Here is a 23,897-nt window from a genome sequence, read left to right as displayed (position 1 = left end):
GTCCATCAATTGTGATATTGATAACAGGGATGTTATTTCAACCGTCGAACGGAACGGACGTGTTTTTTAATAGCGGATAAAATCATCGTAATAAGTACCTACTACGAATTTCAAGTGTGGTGGGATATTAGGCCACCATGCAGAGAAATTCAAAGACATCCACTGGGTTGCTAACTTCAGGGCCCAGTGGACGGGTATCGACTGAAGTTATAAATTTGGGCAATGACCAAGAGTTAGGCCCAATTAGTCGACCTGTAGACGGGTCGACAGGTGGCGACAATTTGACAAGTCGGACCTTTTCCAAGGTAACGGCATCAAAAGGAGGTAATCCCTCACGAAAGAGATTCAAAGAACGCAGAAATGCTTTGTTTATCCTAAAGAAATTAGGATCAGTCGACCCAAGCACGTTGTCGGCTAAACAAAGCGATTCCTTAAAATGGGCTCAAGGAATTCTTGAGGCTGGAAAAAGGGAACGATCACCGGATGAGCTGCCATCCTCCAAAAGGGATCAACGATCGTTTGCCTCAGTTGCTAAAGACAGCCTTGTGATGGCTATCATAAATAAAGGAGCAGTGGACGGTATGGTTCCAAAGCAAAAATGGGGGGAAATTGAGAATGCTTTGTCTGGCGTCTACTCACAGGTGCTGGAAAAGTTTCCCGGCCCAGATCCTCGACACCAAGAGGCTGGTTGGTATCAAGGACGATTTAAGCTAGTCGCATTTGAGGACCAGAGGTCTATAGAATGTTTTAAAGCTGCTCTGATACTAATTGGTGAAGTTTGGGAAGGAGCTGCTCTAGAGTTAGTCGAGAAGAAAGACATACCGGCTAGACCAAGAGCACATGCGTGGATACCTGCAAACCCTCCTGACCCTGAATCTATTTTAAATAGACTGAAACAATGCAATCCAGATCTTCCAACAGCTGATTGGAAGGTTGGCCGTTTGGATGAAGTGGATGGGCCAAGACGGCATGCAGTGTTTACATTGAACACTCAGTCTTTGCCACATCTAGCAAAGTCCCAGGGCCGTGTATGTTATGGCTTTCATTATATCCAAATGAAGGTGTATAAAAACGATCAGTTAAAGGATTCAGAAATGGACAAGCCTCTGTCTGAATCAGAAGTAAGCGGATCCTCTTGCGAAGTCGAGGGGGATACCAAGACATTTGAAGACATGGATAGATACCGTATGCGTGAGGAGGCTTCTACTACCTCAGAACTCACCAAAGTTGAACCTATGGTTATTGCGAGAGTCACCGATATCTCTGAAGAGGACATTCTTGATGACTCGATTGAAGCGGCTGATGTGACGGTTGTTGAAAATTTCGATGGTCCTACGGATCCTCCAGATAAATCTTCATCATTGTAAGGCTGCATGTGCTGCCTTAAAAGTTCTCCTGATGAAAGGGGACATAGATATAGTTCTTATTCAAGAACCATATGTTTATAAAAACAAAATATGTGAATTAAGTACTCCGGGGTTCAAACTATTGCAGTATACTGGTAATGATGTAAATCGAGCCTGTATAATTGCTAAAAACGAGCTCAATTTGTTTCTGCTTCCTTCAATGTGCAATACAGACACTGTCGTTGCAAGTTTAGAAATAGCCAAATGCAAATATTGGGTATCTTCGGTCTACATGGGACATGACAGGGAGATGCCTCCATATGCCGTTAAGACCTTAGTGGAGGAGTCACTGAAAACAAAGACGAAACTCATTATGGGATGCGATGCGAATGCACATCATAGTATATGGGGAAGTAGTGATACTAATGCAAGGGGAGAGTCGCTAATAGAGTTTATTTTGCGTACTAATCTGGTAGTTTGCAACAAGGGAGATGTCCCAACCTTTGTCACTAAAAACAGGTAAGAGGTTTTGGACATCACCTTGGCCTCGCAAGAACTGAATGAAATGATATCTGAGTGGCAGGTTTTAAGTGAACACAGCTTCTCAGATCATCGCTACATCAGTTTCAAATTTGATGTTCATATCACCAAGATCATATTTCCGCCAAATGTTAGGAAAGCTGACTGGAATAGGCATAGGGAATCGTTCAATATGATGATACTGGAAATAACAGAGACAAATATGAGAAATGTGCAAGATATCGAACACGCAGTGGAGCGGATTACTAAGGCCTTCAACATCTCACTGAAAGCTGCATGCCCTAGAGGAAAGCCAAGGGGGAAACATCGACCACCATGGTGGTCTACGGAATTAAGTAATATGAGGAAATCCTGCAGGAAGCTCTTTAACAAGGCAAAGTCCACCAGAGCCCCTGAGGACTGGGACGCTTACAAGAAGAATCTGAGAGGATACAAGCGAGAACTGAGAAAGGCTCAGCATAACTCTTGGAATGCTTACTGCAGCAGTATTGAGAATACGTCCGAGGCTTCCAGACTACGGAAGGTTCTAGCATCCACCAACTCCGCTCCAGGTTTCATTAAAACATCGGAGGGCAATTGGACAACGTCCAGTGAGGAGACGCTGGAGGTACTATTGGACACACATTTTCCTGGAAATCAGACGGTTGAACCATGTACTGGCGGTGCCACAGTTGCTCAGCGGTCGTTTCCTGTCGAGGAAATTGTATCGGAAACTAGAATAAGATGGGCGCTAAATAGCTTTGGACCATTCAAATCCCCTAGACCTGATGGAATTACTCCGGCGGAGTTACAAGCTGTAACTGACAAAATTATCCCCTGGTTGTCGGTGATATATAAAGGATGTATCAACTTATCATATATCCCAGGAAAGTGGAGGGAAACAAACGTCGTTTTCATACCTAAAGCGGGAAAAGCCTCTCACTCGAGGGCGAAGGATTTCCGACCAATCAGCTTATCCTCATTCCTACTTAAGACTCTGGAGAGGATGATAGATATTTATCTTAGAACTAGCATCGATTCAAGTTTGTTCTCGAAACGACAGCATGCATACTCGAAGGGCAGGTCTACTGAGACCGCACTACATGAACTAGTCAGCTTTATTGAAAGCTCACTATCTGTCAAAGAATACACAATCGTGGCGTTTCTAGACATCGAAGGGGCGTTCAATAATGTCCATCCGAGCTCGATATTAAATGGACTGACAACTCTGAATGTTGATCCATGTATACTCAGGCTGTTAGACGAACTGCTAATGAAGAGACGTATTTCAGCCACACTAGGACAAGCAAACATACAAAAGTATGTGAACAGAGGCACTCCCCAAGGAGGAGTTCTATCACCTCTTCTTTGGAATGTTGCTATAAATAGCCTTCTGGTTACTCTAGAAAAAGAAAGGATAAAAGTGGTGGCATACGCAGATGATGTAGCTCTGGCAGTCAGGGGAAAATTCCCATCCACAATCAGAGATATTATTCAGAGGGCCCTCCGGATGACTGAACAATGGGCGAAAGACAATGGTCTTGGGGTAAATCCTGCAAAGACAGAATTAGTCATGTACTGCAAAGATCGCAAAACTCCCACGGTTAGGCCTATTTCCTTAGGGGGTATTGAAATTCCCTTTGGTGATTGTGCAAAATACCTTGGCGTTATTTTGGACAGGAAGCTGAACTTTAAGCTTAATATTGAAGAAAGGGCGAGGAAGGCAACTGTAGCTTTGTACTCGTGCAAAAAGGCAATAGGAATAAAGTGGGGACTAAAACCAAAAATTGTGCATTGGCTATACACGGCAGTGGTTAGACCAATCATGCTATATGGTGTTGTAGTCTGGTGGCCGGCACTTCAGAAACCGACTGGTTTAGATAAAGTTCAGCGTATGGCGTGTTTGTGTATTTCAGGCGCATTCAGCAAGACAGGAACAAATTCCCTTAATGTCATGATGCATCTATTGCCTTTAGACATTTTGGCCAAACAGTCAGCTGCAACAACGGCTGTGCGGTTGCGCGAACTATCGCTGTGGTCGGAAAATGGTTACTGTCACAGTTCTGTCCTCAAAATAATGTCAGATGTGCCTAACGTAGTGGATTACACTTTGGCGAGTCCACTTTTCGACAAAAAGTTTGAGACTCTAATCCCCAACAGTGAGGCGTGGTGCACACATACCCCGGGGAATAAAGAATATATAGATTTCTACACTGATGGCTCCAAATTGGATGGACAAGTGGGTTTCGGAGTATATTCTAATGATCTGGAACTTCAAATAGCGAAAAGATTACCTAATCACTGTAGTGTTTTTCAGGCTGAAATATTAGCAATAAGAGAGGTGGCGAATTGGCTGAGAAGTAATGTTCCAAAAAATGTGGGCATTAATATATACTCAGACAGTCAACCTGCAATAAAATCCTTGGACTCTGTGTTCCTCAACTCGAAAACGGCCATCGATTGCCGCAAATCTCTCAATGAGATGGCTGAGCAGTACAATATTCACCTAATATGGGTGCCTGGCCATAGGAACATTCCGGGGAACTGCGAAGCGGATGAGTTGGCAAGGCTAGGGACTACCTTACATATTCCAGGGGAACTAGAATTTGTTGGTATGCCCCTAGCTACCTGCAAGCTCATGCTGCGTGAGAAGGCTGTTATGATGGCAAATGTTCGATGGGAGAATTGCAAGGGTTGTAACGACACCAAGCAAATATGGCCCCATTTCAACTTAAACCGCACACTAGATATGCTAATGTTCTCGAGACGTCAGGTATCACTCCTGATATCTGCTATAACGGGTCGCTGCCTGATAGGAGATTTTGCAAAAACTATTGGCGCGAAGTATAATGACTATTGTATGAGCTGTCATGATGCGGAGGAAAAAGAATCAATTAAACACCTCTTGTGTGAGTGTCCTGCATTTTGTGTAAGACGTAAGCAAATTTTAGGGTCATATAGCTTCAGATTACTGGCGGGCCTGGAAAACGTTAACTTAAGCAGTCTGCTAATGTTTTTGGAACAATCTGGTTGGTTCAACAGAAAAAAATAATCAAGAAGGTTCAGCGGTTAAAACTAGAAGTGCCCATATGTAATAGGTAGTTTTAGTTAATGTGGTATCACAATGGACTGAATAGTCTAAGTGAGCCTGAATCTTAATCGGGCTGCCACTTTAACCTAACCTAACCATATATATGCATAGCCAGATTTTCCCAAATTTGGCCATAGAACCCTTATTTATTAACCGATCTTACTAAAAGTTTGCTAGATTCAGTCCTCTATAGTACTAACTATATGTGCAAAATTTCATCGAAATCGGTTCAGATGTAGATATAGCTCCCATATATGTATCACCCGATTTTGAAAAATCGCCCCTAATAACCTTATGTTTGACCATACAGGCCTCATTTCTTAACTGATCTTACTCAAATCTTGCACAAGGTAACCTTTTGTGGTATTAATCAAACCCGCAAAATATTATGCAATTTGGTTCAGATTTAGATATAGCTTCCATATATATGCATCGCTCTATTTTCCCAAATTTTGCCATAATACTCTTATTTATTAACCAATGTTACTCAAATTTCAAATTTTGATGTACTAGCCGATCGTATTTATACGTACTTGTAGCTTTTACATAAGAATATTGCTCGATTTTTACAAATTTTGATTTATTACCCACACTAATTTAACGATTTTCTCTTTTTTAATAATGGGCTCAATATTAGTGGCATACTAACTCCGTAGGTGCAATATCAACACAGCCAGTGTTGCTAGAAGTAGGGGAAATTCTCTATTTAGCGTCTTGTAGGGACGTAGGGCCACAATGTAGGACATTTTCACTCAACATAATTTGTAATAATTTTTACATTTTGGTGGCTCTAGAGGAGGAAATTAGAAGCCGGCAAGGCTTGATCTTTAATAATGTGTGGTAAACTTTATTCCTGTAGAAAATTTTGTCAACATTTTATTTCTATAGAACATTTTGTCAAAATTGTATTTGTATTGTATTTCTATAGAAATTTTTTTCAAAATATTATTTCTATAAAAAATTTTCTCAAAATTTTATTTCTGTGGAATTTTTTCTCAAAATTTTATTTCTATAGAATTTATTGTCAAAATATTATTTCTATAGAAAAATTTCTCACAAAAATTTGTTTATAGAAACTTTTTCCAAAATTTTATTTTTATAGAGAGGTTACTAATTTGGGTAGAATTCTACCAACTGTGGCAACCGTGGTGGTAATACAAATTTATATTCTAAGTTATATACGTTGCATATTCATGTTTTAAGATAATAAAGTACTTAGAACCATTTTTGTTTTGTAAAATTTTTTAAATTTAACGAAAAATATAGTAGGGAATTGTTTGGGAATGTATGGGAAAGTAGGGAACTTTTTTTGTCCTTGTAGGGTAAACCGAACATTTTCCCTGGAAACATTGACTATGAGCTATAGTCAGATTGACACAAAGCACCCATAGACATGTACCCCTTAATTTTCTTAAATATGTAACTGTGGTTTATCTCCCAGACCTATATGTTACCCCACAAATGCTTATGATTACTAATTCTGTAATGGTGATTTAGGGTATGATATAGTCGGCCCCGCCCGACTTTCTACTTTACTTACTTGTTTTACAATTATTTTTACATATATTCCAAAAATTCCGAAAAGATGTTTGAAAATCCATATTACTATATTAAATTTTTACAATGAAACTGCGAAATGCGTGTTTAGAAATACAAATAAATATGAATTTTTATTAGTGAATTTCATTTATTTTAAAGATAATAAACTCTTTAAATTGTTGCTTTGGATCATTCCCCACCAAGTTATAATACAATTTGCGAAAAAGTGTATAAAGTTATTCTGCTTTTAGAGATTAGAGTTTTGCCACTAAAATGAAAAATAGTTTTAGCGGCAAAACTCGAACTTAACGCTCTTATTTTTGAAAGTGTCCGCCAACTCCTCTGGGACTACTTATTAAAAAACTAAACTTTGTTTTTATACATTTCATTGTTTAATTTTTCACAGTTTCCCCCTTTTTTATTTTACTGTCCCAACTCTAAAAAGAGTATAGTGCCCTTTCGTTATTTTTTATGAAGATCCCTTTGTAATTTTTATAAATTGTCCACTGTTTTTTTTTTTTTTTTTTTTTTTTAATTTCCTTTGTCTGAATATTTTGACTTACTCGTCGTACGTTCCGATTTCCTTTGAAAAACCAAGAAAAACATATGTGTCCCAAACATTTAATGCTAGTTTAGGAACATTACATTTTTGCACTTAAATATATTCTGCCCGAAACACATTTTGTTTATATCGGAACATATTTTATTTTATTTTATTTATTTTATTTATTTTATTTATTTATTTATTAGGTTTGCATTCACACACTACAAGATTAAATCTTTTAGTTATCGTATGTGATTTGTAATGGTTTAATTTATATAGAATATACAATATTTAGATAAAAACAAAATATGTATGCAAATTTTAAACAATAAGTATAAGAAATATATAATGTAATTGAATAGAGATTAAAATTTTTGGCACAGGAGTATTAATGATACATAATTGAAATACATGAATGAATAATAGTCTTTATGAAAAAAAAAAAGAAAAATAATAATAATAATAATTAATTAGTTAAAAGTATATTTTGATAGTATCCATGTAATGCTTTTTTGAAAGAGTGTGCGTTGCTGATAAATTGTATTTGGGGTGGTAAGATGTTCCAAAGACGGACGGAATTTATGAAGAATTGCCATTCAGAAAGTAGTAATTTATGTCGCATCGGAACTATAACAATCCTTCTGCTAGATCTGCCGATTTGTAGCTTTTCGTATAAGTATATTGGTACATTCAAATATATGACTTTGTGTAGCAGTGTAAGTGTTTTAATTTTTAGAAGGTCGCCAAACTCTACACCGTATAAACTTTTTGAATAAGCAGCACAACTTTCATATCTTCTTAATCCAAACACATATCTTGTTATTGCCTTGAATGCTCTTTCTAAACAGTTTGTGCTTCTTGCATCACACTTACTAAATATTTCCACACCATAAAGTAGTACCGGCATTAGATACGTTTTCGCCAAAAGAGAACGGATGTTCTGTGGTGTATAAAAATGTGTCTTATACAATGTCCTTAACATACCAAATATTTTACCCGAGGCAGCGACGATATGATCATTCCATCTAAGGCTACTGTTTATAATAACGCCCAAGTTCTTAGCTTTTGGTACTTGTTCTATGTTCTGGTTTCCAATTAACACAGGATAGCTACATGTGATCTCTTGCGAACGACTTGAAATCAGTATAAACTTCGATTTATTTGGGTTTATTAGAAGTCCATTTGCATTAGCCCAGGTGTGTACATTTGTCAAATCTTTATTAAGTTTTGTGATGCCTTGGTGTATCATTGACTTATGAAAACTGATATACAGCTGTACATCATCAGCATATATATGTATCTTAGAGTAACGAAGTTTGGATGGGAGATCGTTTATGTACATACAAAACAGAAGTGGTCCCAGGATGGATCCTTGCGGAACACCTCTATTTATATTTAGTGGCTTAGATACTAAGCTTCCAACAACAACAGACTGACTACGCTCACAGAGGTAGTTATAGACAAGTGATGATGCTGAATGGGAAAAGTTGTACAGTATTAGCAATTTGGCACATAGTCGCTTATGATCCACGCAGTCAAACGCCTTTGAGTGGTCCAACAGAACTAAACAGGATAATAAGCCGTCATCCAATTTAGACCTTATTTCCTCCGTAACATCAATTAGCGCTGTGATACAGCTATGTTTCGGTCTGAAACCAGATTGCCTACTCGACAATAGATTTTCCTCATTTAAGTATTTACTTATTTGGTTATGTATTATGCGCTCAAATACCTTAGAGAGAAATGGAAGAATTGATATTGGACGATACTCATCAGATGTTTTCGGTGTTGGAATAATTTTTGCATATTTCCACGCACTTGGGTAATTTCCTGTTGTTAGTATCATGTTAAATAGGTGTGTAATATATGGTAAGATGTGTGGTAATATAATCTTAATGAGCTGTGGGTATATGTTATCAAATCCAGCAGCATTCGACTTTATTGCCATACAACTAAACACTATGTCTTGATAGTTGGTACATGCAAACTCAAAAGCTGTATGAGGTTGAAAATTCGTCGCATCAATGTCTGAGGTTGATGAGAGATTCATTGCTGCATTGGTTGTAACCGCACTAACAAACGATTCATTTATTTGATCGGGGTCATCATTAACAGGACGGAACTTACTTTTTCCAATTCCAATTTCCCTAATTATATTCCATTTACATTTAGAATTAATCGCAGACTGAAACCTGTTTGAATAGTGGTTTGCTTTTGCTCTTTGTATAGTTTTGTTTACTTCGGATCGCAGTGCTTTGAACTCATTGTGTAGCTCTTGCGTCTTAAATCTCTTCCATCTTCTATAAGCAATATCACGACATTTTATTAAGTTTTGAATACTGTTATTAAACCAGCTTTTGTGTGCTCGTTGCTCTTTTCTTGTGCATTGCGGAACTGATAGGGTTTGAAGATGCTGCAAGTTTCTATTTAAAAAGTCCACTTTGTCATCAACAGATTGAATCATATAAATAGTTCTCCAGTTAATACAATGTAGTCCCGACATAAGTAGATGGTAATTGATTTTTTTGAAATTGAGGAATGTCTGCGCTTCTTCTTCTGGAGGAGGTCGCTGAACGTCATACGTCATAAATATCAAATCATGTTTGGAAAAACATGATGCACTCAGTTGGTCATAAAGAAGAATCTTATTCTGGTTATTAACTAGGAATAGATCTAATAAGGTACTAGCAGTTGTTGCAAAGTGTGTGGGATTTGTTGAATTTACTGCATAAAGGCCTACTGAGTTAACTGCGTTTATGAGACTTCCATCAAGTATAATATTTGAGTTCATATCTCCACTAATTATTACATCGTCATAATGCACAACTGCGTCAGTTAAATAATTAATAAAGTTATTGATTGGTATGTTTTTGTTTGGTCGATACACGCAACCAATAAGCAGCTTTTGTCCATTCAATAGCGTTTCAATAAATATCGATTCCACCTCTTCATTCTCACCAGATCTGATTATCACTTTGCATGATATGTTGCTCTTCACATAAATTGCTACACCTCCTCCTGTTCTTATATTTCTGTCGTTTCTAAAAACGTTGTATCCCGCTACGCATATGAAACCATCGGCTACATACTTGGTAAACCACGTTTCCGATATGCATATTATGTCAATATCTGAATTTTCGAAAATATATTTGAATTCATCAATTTTACTTGTTAAGCTTTGAGCATTTATGTGACATATATTAAGTCCATATTTTTGTTTTGTTAATATATGCAACATGTTTCGTAATCCGTCATTGGAAACATATTCATTATGTCCCAAGGACATGTATAATAAGATTTTGCAACGCATTTTTTGATTTTGACAAGTGGTATTGATACTTTTTTCCAATATGTTTATGTATAAAATATAGTATAAATAACAAATTAAAAATCGAAAGCATTACTTTAGGCATTAGAGTTAGCAGGACGAAAAAACTGGTTTAAGCTAGATATGTCTTCTACTTTTATCGGATCATCTTCCGGTGACGATTTGATATGGATCAGTCCACGGTATGAGAAAACTGATGAAATAGCCTTTTGTTTTTTAAGCCTTATTGCTGCTTGAAAAATTTTGAAATTTGTTGCAGTAAGATTCTCGTTTACATAAATAACATTGCCTGAGTCAAAACCAATATGATGAAGACGCAATGGACTTTTGGTATTTTTTTTAAACTGAGCAATAGTTTTCAGAAAATTATTTTTAAAAAATGGGCTTATTAGTTGTATTATTATAGTCGAGTCTGGGAAATTGTTCTTGTTTCTAGTTGGTATACGATAAATGGTCTTATATGGTGGGGTTTTAATTTGCAAGGCATTACATATATTATTAAATATTTCATTTAAATTCTCCGATCTGTTGTATGGTATGCCATTTACACGCAAATCGCATGCAACATTTAAGTTTTCCTGTTTTCGTTGTTGGGCTTTTAGTGTTTCAACATCATTCATCAAGTTAGATAAAACTGAGCAATCTGTTTCTATCTTTTCAACTCTTTGGTTTAAGCTGTTGATGTTCTCATCCACTCGTTGCAATTGCAGATTTATTTTATTAATGAGTTTGGATTCTATACCTTCAAGTTTGCTGTCTATGTATTTGTACATTCTCTCTTCACTCTCTTTTATAGCTTCTCTTATCTGTTTCAACAGTTGATCAGAATCCACATTTCGTAGCCGAGGAGTTTTAGAGACACTCTCCGTCTTTGATGATTCCTCTCTCTCTCTCTTTTTGAAACTGCCGTTAGTTTATCCAGGAGTTCGTCATGTAGTTTGTTGTTATTATTTATTATCTCTGATAATAGTTGATCTTGTTCAGCTTGAGTTTGTATTTTCTCCATTCTCTCCATTTTATTTCTCTTTGTTTTTCAGAGATTTTTATTTTATGTTGTTTTTGTATTTGTCGTGTTTGTATTTTCTTGTATCCAGCACAAGTACAATAGCTACCCAAACCATATATTTTGGATAAATTATTTCAATTTTTCTGTTTAGATATTTTATTTATTCGCACCAACCGTATTTATTGTGAAAGTTATATCAGAACTTCATTAAATAGTTCAATAATGGGGTATGTTTAATGTATACAAACAATTAAACAGCTATGATTTACACAGAGCAATCACGAACACGTCTTATCTCTTCAAATACTTTCAGATCTTTTTATGAAAAACATATTTTTCTAAGAGTGTAGGAAAATACTAGTCCTAAAAATATTTCCTTTATTGTATATCATAGCCATAGTTTTGTGTAATATAATAATATTTTTTGAACTCAAGTTCTGGTGGGCGGTTCGGAAACTTCTTAGCCTATCAATAAAAGAGAATAGTTAGTTTTTCAAAAATATTTTTATTTTCAATATAATCTCCTGAAACTTCAATACTTTTAGTCCACCGCTTTTCTAGAAATTCTATCCCTTGATTAAAATAGTTTTCCTCAAGCTCTTCAAAATAGTGGTTTACATCTGTAATTGCATCTTCATTTGAGGTAAAACGCTTGCCAGCAAGGATTTTTTTAGATTTGGGAACAAGTAGAAGCCACTGGGAGCTAAATCAGGAGAATAAGGTGGGTGGTCAAGCAACTCGTACTTTAATTCGTTGATTTTAGTCATTGTTAAAACACTGGCTGGTGTGTTGTCTTGATGAAAAATTATTTTTTTGTGCTGTAAGCCAGGACTTTTTCTCGAATTTGTACATTTAATTGATCCAAAAGGTTGCAATAGTACTCTGAATTTATTGTTTTACCCTTAAAATTATTTTTTTGTGTTGTAAGCCAGGACTTTTTCTCGAATTTGTATATTTAATTGATCCAAATACAATAGTACTCTGAATTTATTGTTTTACCCTTTTGCAGATAGTCAATCAATAAAATACCTTTGAAGTCCCAAAAAACCCTTGCCATAACCTTACCAGCGGATTGAATTGTTTTGCCTTCTTTGGGGCACTTCCTCCAGCTTCAGTCCATCGTTTGGATTGTTCTTTTGTCTCTGGAGTATAGTGGTGGATCCACGTCTCATTTTCGCTTAAAACGATCCAAACAAGATTGAGAAATGTTCATTCTTATGCGTTTTTGATCGACTGTTAACAAATGCGGCACCCATCTTGCAGAAAGCTTTTTCATTTGTAGTTCTTCATTCAAAATTAGATGGACTCGATCATTTGAGATGCCCATGATATTAGCAATTTCACGCACTTTTATTCGTCGATCATTTAATACCATATCATGCACTTTGGCTACAATTTCTGTTGTTGTTGCTGTTTTTGGACGTCCACTACGTGCTTCATCTTCAATGCTTGTACGACCACGTTTAAATTCAGCAACCCAATTTTTTACTGTTGCATATGAAGGAGCAATTTCACCATATCATGAATTTCTTGCCCCTATAAACCTTTTTTATGTAAATATTTAATGACAGCATGCATTTCTAATTTTTCCATTGTAAAAGTAATGCGGTTGCGTCTTTTTTCAACACCTGTTTCTATATGAAGGAGTTGCCAGATAGAAACAAAATTTAACATGTGTTCATAACAGAGATGGAAGTTTCCAAAACACTTATCTTTTTGCTGTTTATACCGCGCTTTTTGTGCTAGGCTAAGAATGTTTCAACCGTCGAACGGAACGGACGTGTTTTTTAATAGCGGATAAAATCATCGTAATAAGTACCTACTACGAATTTCAAGTGTGGTGGGATATTAGGCCACCATGCAGAGAAATTCAAAGACATCCACTGGGTTGCTAACTTCAGGTCCCAGTGGACGGGTATCGACTGGAGTTATAAATTTGGGCAATGACCAAGAGTTAGGCCCAATTAGTCGACCTGTAGACGGGTCGACAGGTGGCGACAATTTGACAAGTCGGACCTATTCCAAGGTAACGGCATCAAAAGGAGGTAATCCCTCACGAAAGAGATTCAAAGAACGCAGAAATGCTTTGTTTATCCTAAAGAAATTAGGATCAGTCGACCCAAGCACGTTGTCGGCTAAACAAAGCGATTCCTTAAAATGGGCTCAAGGAATTCTTGAGGCTGGAAAAAGGGAACGATCACCGGATGAGCTGCCATCCTCCAAAAGGGATCAACGATCGTTTGCCTCAGTTGCTAAAGACAGCCTTGTGATGGCTATCATAAATAAAGGAGCAGTGGACGGTATGGTTCCAAAGCAAAAATGGGGGGAAATTGAGAATGCTTTGTCTGGCGTCTACTCACAGGTGCTGGAAAAGTTTCCCGGCCCAGATCCTCGACGGCAAGATGCTGTATGGTATCAAGGACGATTTAAGCTAGTCGCATTTGAGGACCAGAGGTCTATAGAATGTTTTAAAGCTGCTCTGGTACTAATTGGTGAAGTTTGGGAAGGAGCTGCTCTAGAGTTAGACGAGAAGAAAGACATACCGGCTAGACCAAGAGCACATGCGTGGATACCTGCAAACCCTCCTGACCCTGAATCTATTTGAAATAGACTGAAACAATGCAATCCAGATCTTCCAACAGCTGATTGGAAGGTTGGCCGTTTGGATGAAGTGGATGGGCCAAGACGGCATGCAGTGTTTATATTGAACACTCAGTCTTTGCCACATCTAGCAAAGTCCCAGGGCCGTGTATGTTATGGCTTTCATTATATCCAAATGAAGGTGTATAAAAACGATCAGCTAAAGGATTCAGAAATGGACAAGCCTCTGTCTGAATCAGAAGTAAGCGGATCCTCTTGCGAAGTCGAGGGGGATACCAAGACATTTGAAGACATGGATAGATACCGTATGCGTGAGGAGGCTTCTACTGCCTCAGAACTCACCAAAGTTGAACCTATGGTTATTGCGAGAGTCACCGATATCTCTGAAGAGGACATTCTTGATGACTCGATTGAAACGGCTGATGTGACGGTTGTTGAAAATCTCGATGGTCCTACGGATCCTCCAGATAAATCTTCATCATTGTAAGGCTGCATGTGCTGCCTTAAAAGTTCTCCTGATGAAAGGGGACATAGACATAGTTCTTATTCAAGAACCATATGTTTATAGAAACAAAATATGTGAATTAAGTACTCCGGGGTTCAAACTATTGCAGTATACTGGTAATGATGTAAATCGAGCCTGTATAATTGCTAAAAACGAGCTCAACTTGTTTCTGCTTCCTTCAATGTGCAATACAGACACTGTCGTTGCAAGTTTAGAAATAGCCAAATGCAAATATTGGGTATCTTCGGTCTACATGGGACATGACAGGTAGATGCCTCCATATGCCGTTAAGACCTTAGTGGAGGAGTCACTGAAAACAAAGACGAAACTCATTATGGGATGCGATGCGAATGCACATCATAGTATATGGGGAAGTAGTGATACTAATGCAAGGGGAGAGTCGCTAATAGAGTTTATTTTGCGTACTAATCTGGTAGTTTGCAACAAGGGAGATGTCCCAACCTTTGTCACTAAAAACAGGCAAGAGGTTTTGGACATCACCTTGGCCTCGCAAGAACTGAATGAAATGATATCTGAGTGGCAGGTTTTAAGTGAACACAGCTTCTCAGATCATCGCTACATCAGTTTCAAATTTGATGTTCATATCACCAAGATCATATTTCCGCCAAATGTTAGGAAAGCTGACTGGAATAGGTATAGGGAATCGTTCAATATGATGATACCGGAAATAACAGAGGCAAATATGAGAAATGTGCAAGATATTGAACACGCAGTGGAGCGGATTACTAAGGCCTTCAACATCTCACTGAAAGCTGCATGCCCTAGAGGAAAGCCAAGGGGGAAACATCGACCACCATGGTGGTCTACGGAAATAAGTAATATGAGGAAATCCTGCAGGAAGCTATTTAAAAAGGCAAAGTCCACCAGAGCCCCTGAGGACTGGGACGCTTACAAGAAGAATCTGAGAGGATACAAGCGAGAACTGAGAAAGGCTCAGCATAACTCTTGGAATGTTTACTGCAGCAGTATTGAGAATACGTCCGAGGCTTCCAGACTACGGAAGGTTCTAGCATCCACCAACTCCGCTCCAGGTTTCATTAAAACATCGGAGGGCAATTGGACAACGTCCAGTGAGGAGACGCTGGAGGTACTATTGAACACACATTTTCCTGGAAATCAGACGGTTGAACCATGTACTGGCGGTGCCACAGTTGCTCAGCGGTCGTTTCCTGTCGAGGACATTGTATCGGAAACTAGAATAAGATGGGCGCTAAATAGCTTTGGACCATTCAAATCCCCTGGACCTGATGGAATTACTCCGGCGGAGTTACAAGCTGTAACTGACAAAATTATCCCCTGGTTGTCGGTGATACATAAAGGATGTATCAACTTATCATATATCCCAGGAAAGTGGAGGGAAACAAAAGTCGTTTTCATACCTAAAGCGGGAAAAGCCTCTCACTCGAGGGCGAAGGATTTCCGACCAATCAGTTTATCCTCATTCCTACTTAAGACTCTGGAGAGGATGATAGATATTTATCTTAGAACTAGCATCGATTCAAGTTTGTTCTCGAAACGACAGCATGCATACTCGAAGGGCAGGTCTACTGAGACCGCACTACATGAACTAGTCAGCTTTATTGAAAGCTCACTATCTGTCAAAGAATACACAATCGTGGCGTTTCTAGACATCGAAGGGGCGTTCAATAATGTCCATCCGAGCTCGATATTAAATGGACTGACAACTCTGAATGTTGATCCATGTATACTCAGGCTGTTAGACGAACTGCTAATGAAGAGACGTATTTCAGCCACACTAGGACAAGCAAACATACAAAAGTATGTGAACAGAGGCACTCCCCAAGGAGGAGTTCTATCACCTCTTCTTTGGAATGTTGCTATAAATAGCCTTCTGGAAAAAGAAAGGATAAAAGTGGTGGCATACGCAGATGATGTAGCTCTGGCAGTCAGGGGAAAATTCCCATCCACAATCAGAGATATTATTCAGAGGGCCCTCCGGATGACTGAACAATGGGCGAAAGACAATGGTCTTGGGGTAAATCCTGCAAAGACAGAATTAGTCATGTACTGCAAAGATCGCAAAACTCCCACGGTTAGGCCTATTTCCTTATGGGGTATTGAAATTCCCTTTGGTGATTGTGCAAAATACCTTGGCGTTATTTTGGACAGGAAGCTGAACTTTAAGCTTAATATTGAAGAAAGGGCGAGGAAGGCAACTGTAGCTTTGTACTCGTGCAAAAAGGCAATAGGAAAAAAGTGGGGACTAAAACCAAAAATTGTGCATTGGCTATACACGGCAGTGGTTAGACCAATCATGCTATATGGTGTTGTAGTCTGGTGGCCGGCACTTCAGAAACCGACTGGTTTAGATAAAGTTCAGCGTATGGCGTGTTTGTGTATTTCAGGCGCATTCAGCAAGACAGGAACAAATTCCCTTAATGTCATGATGCATCTATTGCCTTTAGACATTTTGGCCAAACAGTCAGCTGCAACAACGGCTGTGCGGTTGCGCGAACTATCGCTGTGGTCGGAAAATGGTTACGGTCACAGTTCTGTCCTCAAAATAATGTCAGATGTGCCTAACGTAGTGGATTACACTTTGGCGAGTCCACTTTTCGACAAAAAGTTTGAGACTCTAATCCCCAACAGTGAGGCGTGGTGCACACATACTCCGGGGAATAAAGAATATATAGATTTCTACACTGATGGCTCCAAATTGGATGGACAAGTGGGTTTCGGAGTATATTCTAATGATCTGGAACTTCAAATAGCGAAAAGATTACTTAATCACTGTAGTGTTTTTCAGGCTGAAATATTAGCAATAAGAGAGGTGGCGAATTGGCTGAGAAGTAATGTTCCAAAAAATGTGGGCATTAATATATACTCAGACAGTCAACCTGCAATAAAATCCTTGGACTCTGTGTTCCTCAACTCGAAAACGGCCATCGATTGCCGCAAATCTCTCAATGAGATGGCTGAGCAGGACAATATTCACCTAATATGGGTGCCTGGCCATAGGAACATTCCGGGGAACTGCGAAGCGGATGAGTTGGCAAGGCTAGGGACTACCTTACATATTCCAGGGGAACTAGAATTTGTTGGTATGCCCCTAGCTACCTGCAAGCTCATGCTGCGTGAGAAGGCTGTTATGATGGCAAATGTTCGATGGGAGAATTGCAAGGGTTGTAACGACACCAAGCAAATATGGCCCCATTTCAACTTAAACCGCACACTAGATATGCTAATGTTCTCGAGACGTCAGGTATCACTCCTGATATCTGCTATAACGGGTCGCTGCCTGATAGGAGATTTTGCAAAAACTATTGGCGCGAAGTATAATGACTATTGTATGAGCTGTCATGATGCGGAGGAAAAAGAATCAATTAAACACCTCTTGTGTGAGTGTCCTGCATTTTGTGTAAGACGTAAGCAAATTTTAGGGTCATATAGCTTCAGATTACTGGCGGGCCTGGAAAACGTTAACTTAAGCAGTCTGCTAATGTTTTTGGAACAATCTGGTTGGTTCAACAGAAAAAAATAATCAAGAAGGTTCAGCGGTTAAAACTAGAAGTGCCCATATGTAATAGGTACTTTTAGTTAATGTGGTATCACAATGGACTGAATAGTCTAAGTGAGCCTGAATCTTAATCGGGCTGCCACTTTAACCTAACCTAACCATATATATGCATAGCCAGATTTTCCCAAATTTGGCCATAGAACCCTTATTTATTAACCGATCTTACTAAAAGTTTGCTAGATTCAGTCCTCTATAGTACTAACTATATGTGCAAAATTTCATCGAAATCGGTTCAGATGTAGATATAGCTCCCATATATGTATCACCCGATTTTGAAAAATCGCCCCTAATAACCTTATGTTTGACCATACAGGCCTCATTTCTTAACTGATCTTACTCAAATCTTGCACAAGGTAACCTTTTGTGGTATTAATCAAACCCGCAAAATATTATGCAATTTGGTTCAGATTTAGATATAGCTTCCATATATATGCATCGCTCTATTTTCCCAAATTTTGCCATAATACTCTTATTTATTAACCAATGTTACTCAAATTTCAAATTTTGATGTACTAGCCGATCGTATTTATACGTACTTGTAGCTTTTACATAAGAATATTGCTCGATTTTTACAAATTTTGATTTATTACCCACACTAATTTAACGATTTTCTCTTTTTTAATAATGGGCTCAATATTAGTGGCATACTAACTCCGTAGGTGCAATATCAACACAGCCAGTGTTGCTAGAAGTAGGGGAAATTCTCTATTTAGCGTCTTGTAGGGACGTAGGGCCACAATGTAGGACATTTTCACTCAACATAATTTGTAATAATTTTTACATTTTGGTGGCTCTAGAGGAGGAAATTAGAAGCCGGCAAGGCTTGATCTTTAATAATGTGTGGTAAACTTTATTCCTGTAGAAAATTTTGTCAACATTTTATTTCTATAGAACATTTTGTCAAAATTGTATTTGTATTATATTTCTATAGAAATTTTTTTCAAAATATTATTTCTAAAATTTTATTTCTGTGGAATTTTTTCTCAAAATTTTATTTCTATAGAATTTATTGTCAAAATATTATTTCTATAGAAAAATTTCTCACAAAAATTTGTTTATAGAAACTTTTTCCAAAATTTTATTTTTATAGAGAGGTTACTAATTTGGGTAGAATTCTACCAACTGTGGCAACCGTGGTGGTAATACAAATTTATATTCTAAGTTATATACGTTGCATATTCATGTTTTAAGATAATAAAGTACTTAGAACCATTTTTGTTTTGTAAAATTTTTTAAATTTAACGAAAAATATAGTAGGGAATTGTTTGGGAATGTATGGGAAAGTAGGGAACTTTTTTTGTCCTTGTAGGGTAAACCGAACATTTTCCCTGGAAACATTGACTATGAGCTATAGTCAGATTGACACAAAGCACCCATAGACATGTACCCCTTAATTTTCGTAAATATGTAACTGTGGTTTATCTCCCAGACCTATATGTTACCCCACAAATGCTTATGATTACTAATTCTGTAATGGTGATTTAGGGTATGATATAGTCGGCCCCGCCCGACTTTCTACTTTACTTACTTGTTTTACAATTATTTTTACATATATTCCAAAAATTCCGAAAAGATGTTTGAAAATCCATATTACTATATTAAATTTTTACAATGAAACTGCGAAATGCGTGTTTAGAAATACAAATAAATATGAATTTTTATTAGTGAATTTCATTTATTTTAAAGATAATAAACTCTTTAAATTGTTGCTTTGGATCATTCCCCACCAAGTTATAATACAATTTGCGAAAAAGTGTATAAAGTTATTCTGCTTTTAGAGATTAGAGTTTTGCCACTAAAATGAAAAATAGTTTTAGCGGCAAAACTCGAACTTAACGCTCTTATTTTTGAAAGTGTCCGCCAACTCCTCTGGGACTACTTATTAAAAAACTAAACTTTGTTTTTATACATTTTATTGTTTAATTTTTCACTGTTTCCCCCTTTTTTATTTTACTGTCCCAACTCTAAAAAGAGTATAGTGCCCTTTCGTTATTTTTTATGAAGATCCCTTTGTAATTTTTATAAATTGTCCACTGTTTTTTTTTTTTTTTTTTTTTTTTTTAATTTCCTTTGTCTGAATATTTTGACTTACTCGTCGTACGTTCCGATTTCCTTTGAAAAACCAAGAAAAACATATGTGTCCCAAACATTTAATGCTAGTTTAGGAACATTACATTTTTGCACTTAAATATATTCTGCCCGAAACACATTTTGTTTATATCGGAACATATGAAAAACATATTTTTCTAAGAGTGTAGGAAAATACTAGTCCTAAAAATATTTCCTTTATTGTATATCATAGCCATAGTTTTGTGTAATAATATTTTTTGAACTCAAGTTCTGGTGGTTATAAAAAATTGACTTGTCTGAGGGCGGTTCGGAAACTTCTTAGCCTATCAATAAAAGAGAATAGTTAGTTTTTCAAAAATATTTTTATTTTCAATATAATCTCCTGAAACTTCAATACTTTTAGTCCACCGCTTTTCTAGAAATTCTATCCCTTGATTAAAATAGTTTTCCTCAAGCTCTTCAAAATAGTGGTTTACATCTGTAATTGCATCTTCATTTGAGGTAAAACGCTTGCCAGCAAGGATTTTTTTAGATTTGGGAACAAGTAGAAGCCACTGGGAGCTAAATCAGGAGAATAAGGTGGGTGGTCAAGCAACTCGTACTTTAATTCGTTGATTTTAGTCATTGTTAAAACACTGGCTGGTGTGTTGTCTTGATGAAAAATTATTTTTTTGTGCTGTAAGCCAGGACTTTTTCTCGAATTTGTACATTTAATTGATCCAAAAGGTTGCAATAGTACTCTGAATTTATTGTTTTACCCTTAAAATTATTTTTTTGTGTTGTAAGCCAGGACTTTTTCTCGAATTTGTATATTTAATTGATCCAAATACAATAGTACTCTGAATTTATTGTTTTACCCTTTTGCAGATAGTCAATCAATAAAATACCTTTGAAGTCCCAAAAAACCCTTGCCATAACCTTACCAGCGGATTGAATTGTTTTGCCTTCTTTGGGGCACTTCCTCCAGCTTCAGTCCATCGTTTGGATTGTTCTTTTGTCTCTGGAGTATAGTGGTGGATCCACGTCTCATTTTCGCTTAAAACGATCCAAACAAGCTTGAGAAATGTTCATTCTTATGCGTTTTTGATCGACTGTTAACAAATGCGGCACCCATCTTGCAGAAAGCTTTTTCATTTGTAGTTCTTCATTCAAAATTAGATGGACTCGATCATTTGAGATGCCCATGATATTAGCAATTTCACGCACTTTTATTCGTCGATCATTTAATACCATATCATGCACTTTGGCTACAATTTCTGTTGTTGTTGCTGTTTTTGGACGTCCACTACGTGCTTCATCTTCAATGCTTGTACGACCACGTTTAAATTCAGCAACCCAATTTTTTACTGTTGCATATGAAGGAGCAATTTCACCATATCATGAATTTCTTGCCCCTATAAACCTTTCTTATGTAAATATTTAATGACAGCATGCATTTCTAATTTTTCCATTGTAAAAGTAATGCGGTTGCGTCTTTTTTCAACACCTGTTTCTATATGAAGGAGTTGCCAGATAGAAACAAAATTTAACATGTGTTCATAACAGAGATGGAAGTTTCCAAAACACTTATCTTTTTGCTGTTTATACCGCGCTTTTTGTGCTAGGCTAAGAAGTTTCCGAACTGCCCTCGTATTGTACGAAAATTTTCTTAGTTGTATACAGGATTATTGTACTCTTGATTCCTTAATTTCTCTACTTTTTTGAAAGTTATACTGGCAAACAGTTTATTTTAAACCAATTTCTTAATATATGTTTCCCAAACAACTGTTAATTTTTCCAGGAATATTTTGAATGAGTGTACATTCTTCCTACAGCGTAGTAATAATAATCTTCCTATGCCCTTGATCGGGAGATATAGAATCGCAAAAAACAACACAACTCTCGAATTTTTAAGTTTAATTTTGACAAAACAACATATCTCATCACATGTTGTCAAATACATTCGAAATACTTGTATGGTATTTTTTACATAAGGTTTCTGTAATTGGACATTTTTTTGTAAGAAAACAAAATTTCTGAAGTCATGGCGTTATGTCGAACAACTAAGCAAACTAAACGCATTTCAGTCAGGATTCAATGTTACAAAACACTATAAATAAAGATATTTTTTTTACAAAACAACATAAGTCAGTAATCTCTGGATCGGTGCTACGTGAATTTGGTAAAGTGAAAAAAACCAATGGAAAGATCAATCACACAAATATTAAACATTTTACAGTTTTTTTTTCTATAGATGTGTTTGTGACCACTTAAGGTGTATTTTCGCTCTCCTGTAAAATTGAGTTTTTTGACTAATAGGGTTTGTCATAATTCCACAGATGTACCGAAAACGTTTTTCTTTTGTTAGAGTTTTTTGAATTTCTTCGAAAATTTTAAACTTTTATCACCAAACAAATTCGTTTGTTACAAAATTTTATTTTTTCAATAAAAAAACTATTTTTGAACCAACAACACAGTCCATTTCGTTTATATCATGCACTGTTCTTTTCTCACTTTAAGTCTTTAATAAGACACATTTTACATTTTCATAGTAAAAATTTAATATAGTTGTATGTAATGTTGAACATCTTTTCGGGATCTTCCGAACATATCTGGAATGTATGTAAAAAAAAAACTTTTTGGTGTTGGCCAAAGTAAAGGGTGATACGGTCAAAATTTGGTCAATATAAACTTGACGTATTTCTTTCAATTTTACATTTAAAAAACCTGAACACCCCATATTTTGAAGGTGTGTGTGTAGAATGTTGCTCCTATTTTGATTTTGGAATTCACTCTTCAGTTGTCAAAATGCCGTCCAAGCAAGAAGAGCAGCGTATCAAAATTTTGCTCGCGCATCGCGAAAATCCGAGCTACTCGCACGCAAAGATGGCAAAATCGCTAAAAGTTGCCAAATCAACCGTTACAAATGTAATTAAACGTTTGTCGACAGCCAGGAAGTCTGCATCGGGGGGAAATTGAAAATCGGAAGCCGCTGAGACGACAAAGAGAGTTACCGGTAGTTTCAAGCGAACCCCTACCTCTCTCTCCGAGATGCCACAAATAAGCTGGGTGTATCGTCTACAACCGTACATCGAGCCAAAAAACGAGCCGGACTATCGACTTACAAGAAGGTAGTGACTCCAAATCGCGATGATAAACAAAATACGACGGCCAAAGCGCGATCCCGGAGGCTGTACACGACGATGCTGACGAAGTTTGACTGCGTGGTAATGGCCGACGAAACCTACGTCAAAGCCGACAAGCAGCTTCCGGGACAGGAGTTTTATACGGCAAAATGAAGGGGAAAGGTAGCAGATATTTTCAAGCACATAAAACTGTCAAAGTTCGCAAAGAAATATCTGGTTTGGCAAGCCATCTGTACGTGTGGCTTGAAAAGCAGCATTTTCAAAGCTTCCGGGAATGTCAACCAAGAAATTTACCTGAAGAAACACGGTTGTTCCGTACTGTTTTGGCCGGATTTGGCATCTTGCCATTACGGTAAAAAGGCCATGGAGTGGTACGCCGCCAACAACGTGCAGGTGGTTCCCAAGGACAAGAACCCTCCCAACAAGCCAGAGCTCCGCCCAATTGAGAAATACTGGGCTATTGTCAAGCGGAACCTAAAGAAGACCAAAAAACTGCTAAGGACGAGCAGCAGTTCAAGGCAAACTAGCTTTCTGCGGCGAAGAAGGTGGACAAGGTGGCTGTACAAAATCTGATGGCAGGTGTCAAGCGTGAGGCCCGGCAATTCGGATTTGGAAAAGCGAAAGCCTAACTGAATATTTTTCCTGAATTTTATACTAATTGAAC

The 23,897-nt window shown here is 37.3% G+C and overlaps 1 protein-coding gene across 1 annotated transcript in view; it reads right to left on the bottom strand.

Moving 5' to 3' along the window:
- LOC142235586 (uncharacterized) overlaps nt 1-11,382 on the bottom strand; it is a 22,889-nt gene extending 11,507 nt beyond the window's left edge. Inside the window, exons 1-3 of the mRNA XM_075306845.1 lie at nt 11,230-11,382; nt 10,813-11,173; nt 8,384-10,168 (exon numbers count right to left, since the gene is read on the bottom strand). Coding sequence (XP_075162960.1) covers nt 8,384-10,168; nt 10,813-11,173; nt 11,230-11,382 — 2,299 coding nt within the window. The remainder of the gene's footprint in view (nt 1-8,383; nt 10,169-10,812; nt 11,174-11,229) is intronic.
- Between the last annotated feature and the right edge of the window lie 12,515 nt (nt 11,383-23,897).

This window comes from Haematobia irritans, chromosome 4 (assembly GCF_050003625.1).
Source record: "Haematobia irritans isolate KBUSLIRL chromosome 4, ASM5000362v1, whole genome shotgun sequence".
In the NCBI taxonomy this organism is placed as follows: Eukaryota; Metazoa; Arthropoda; class Insecta; order Diptera; family Muscidae; genus Haematobia; species Haematobia irritans.
This window is presented reverse-complemented; position numbering and strand designations above follow the sequence as displayed.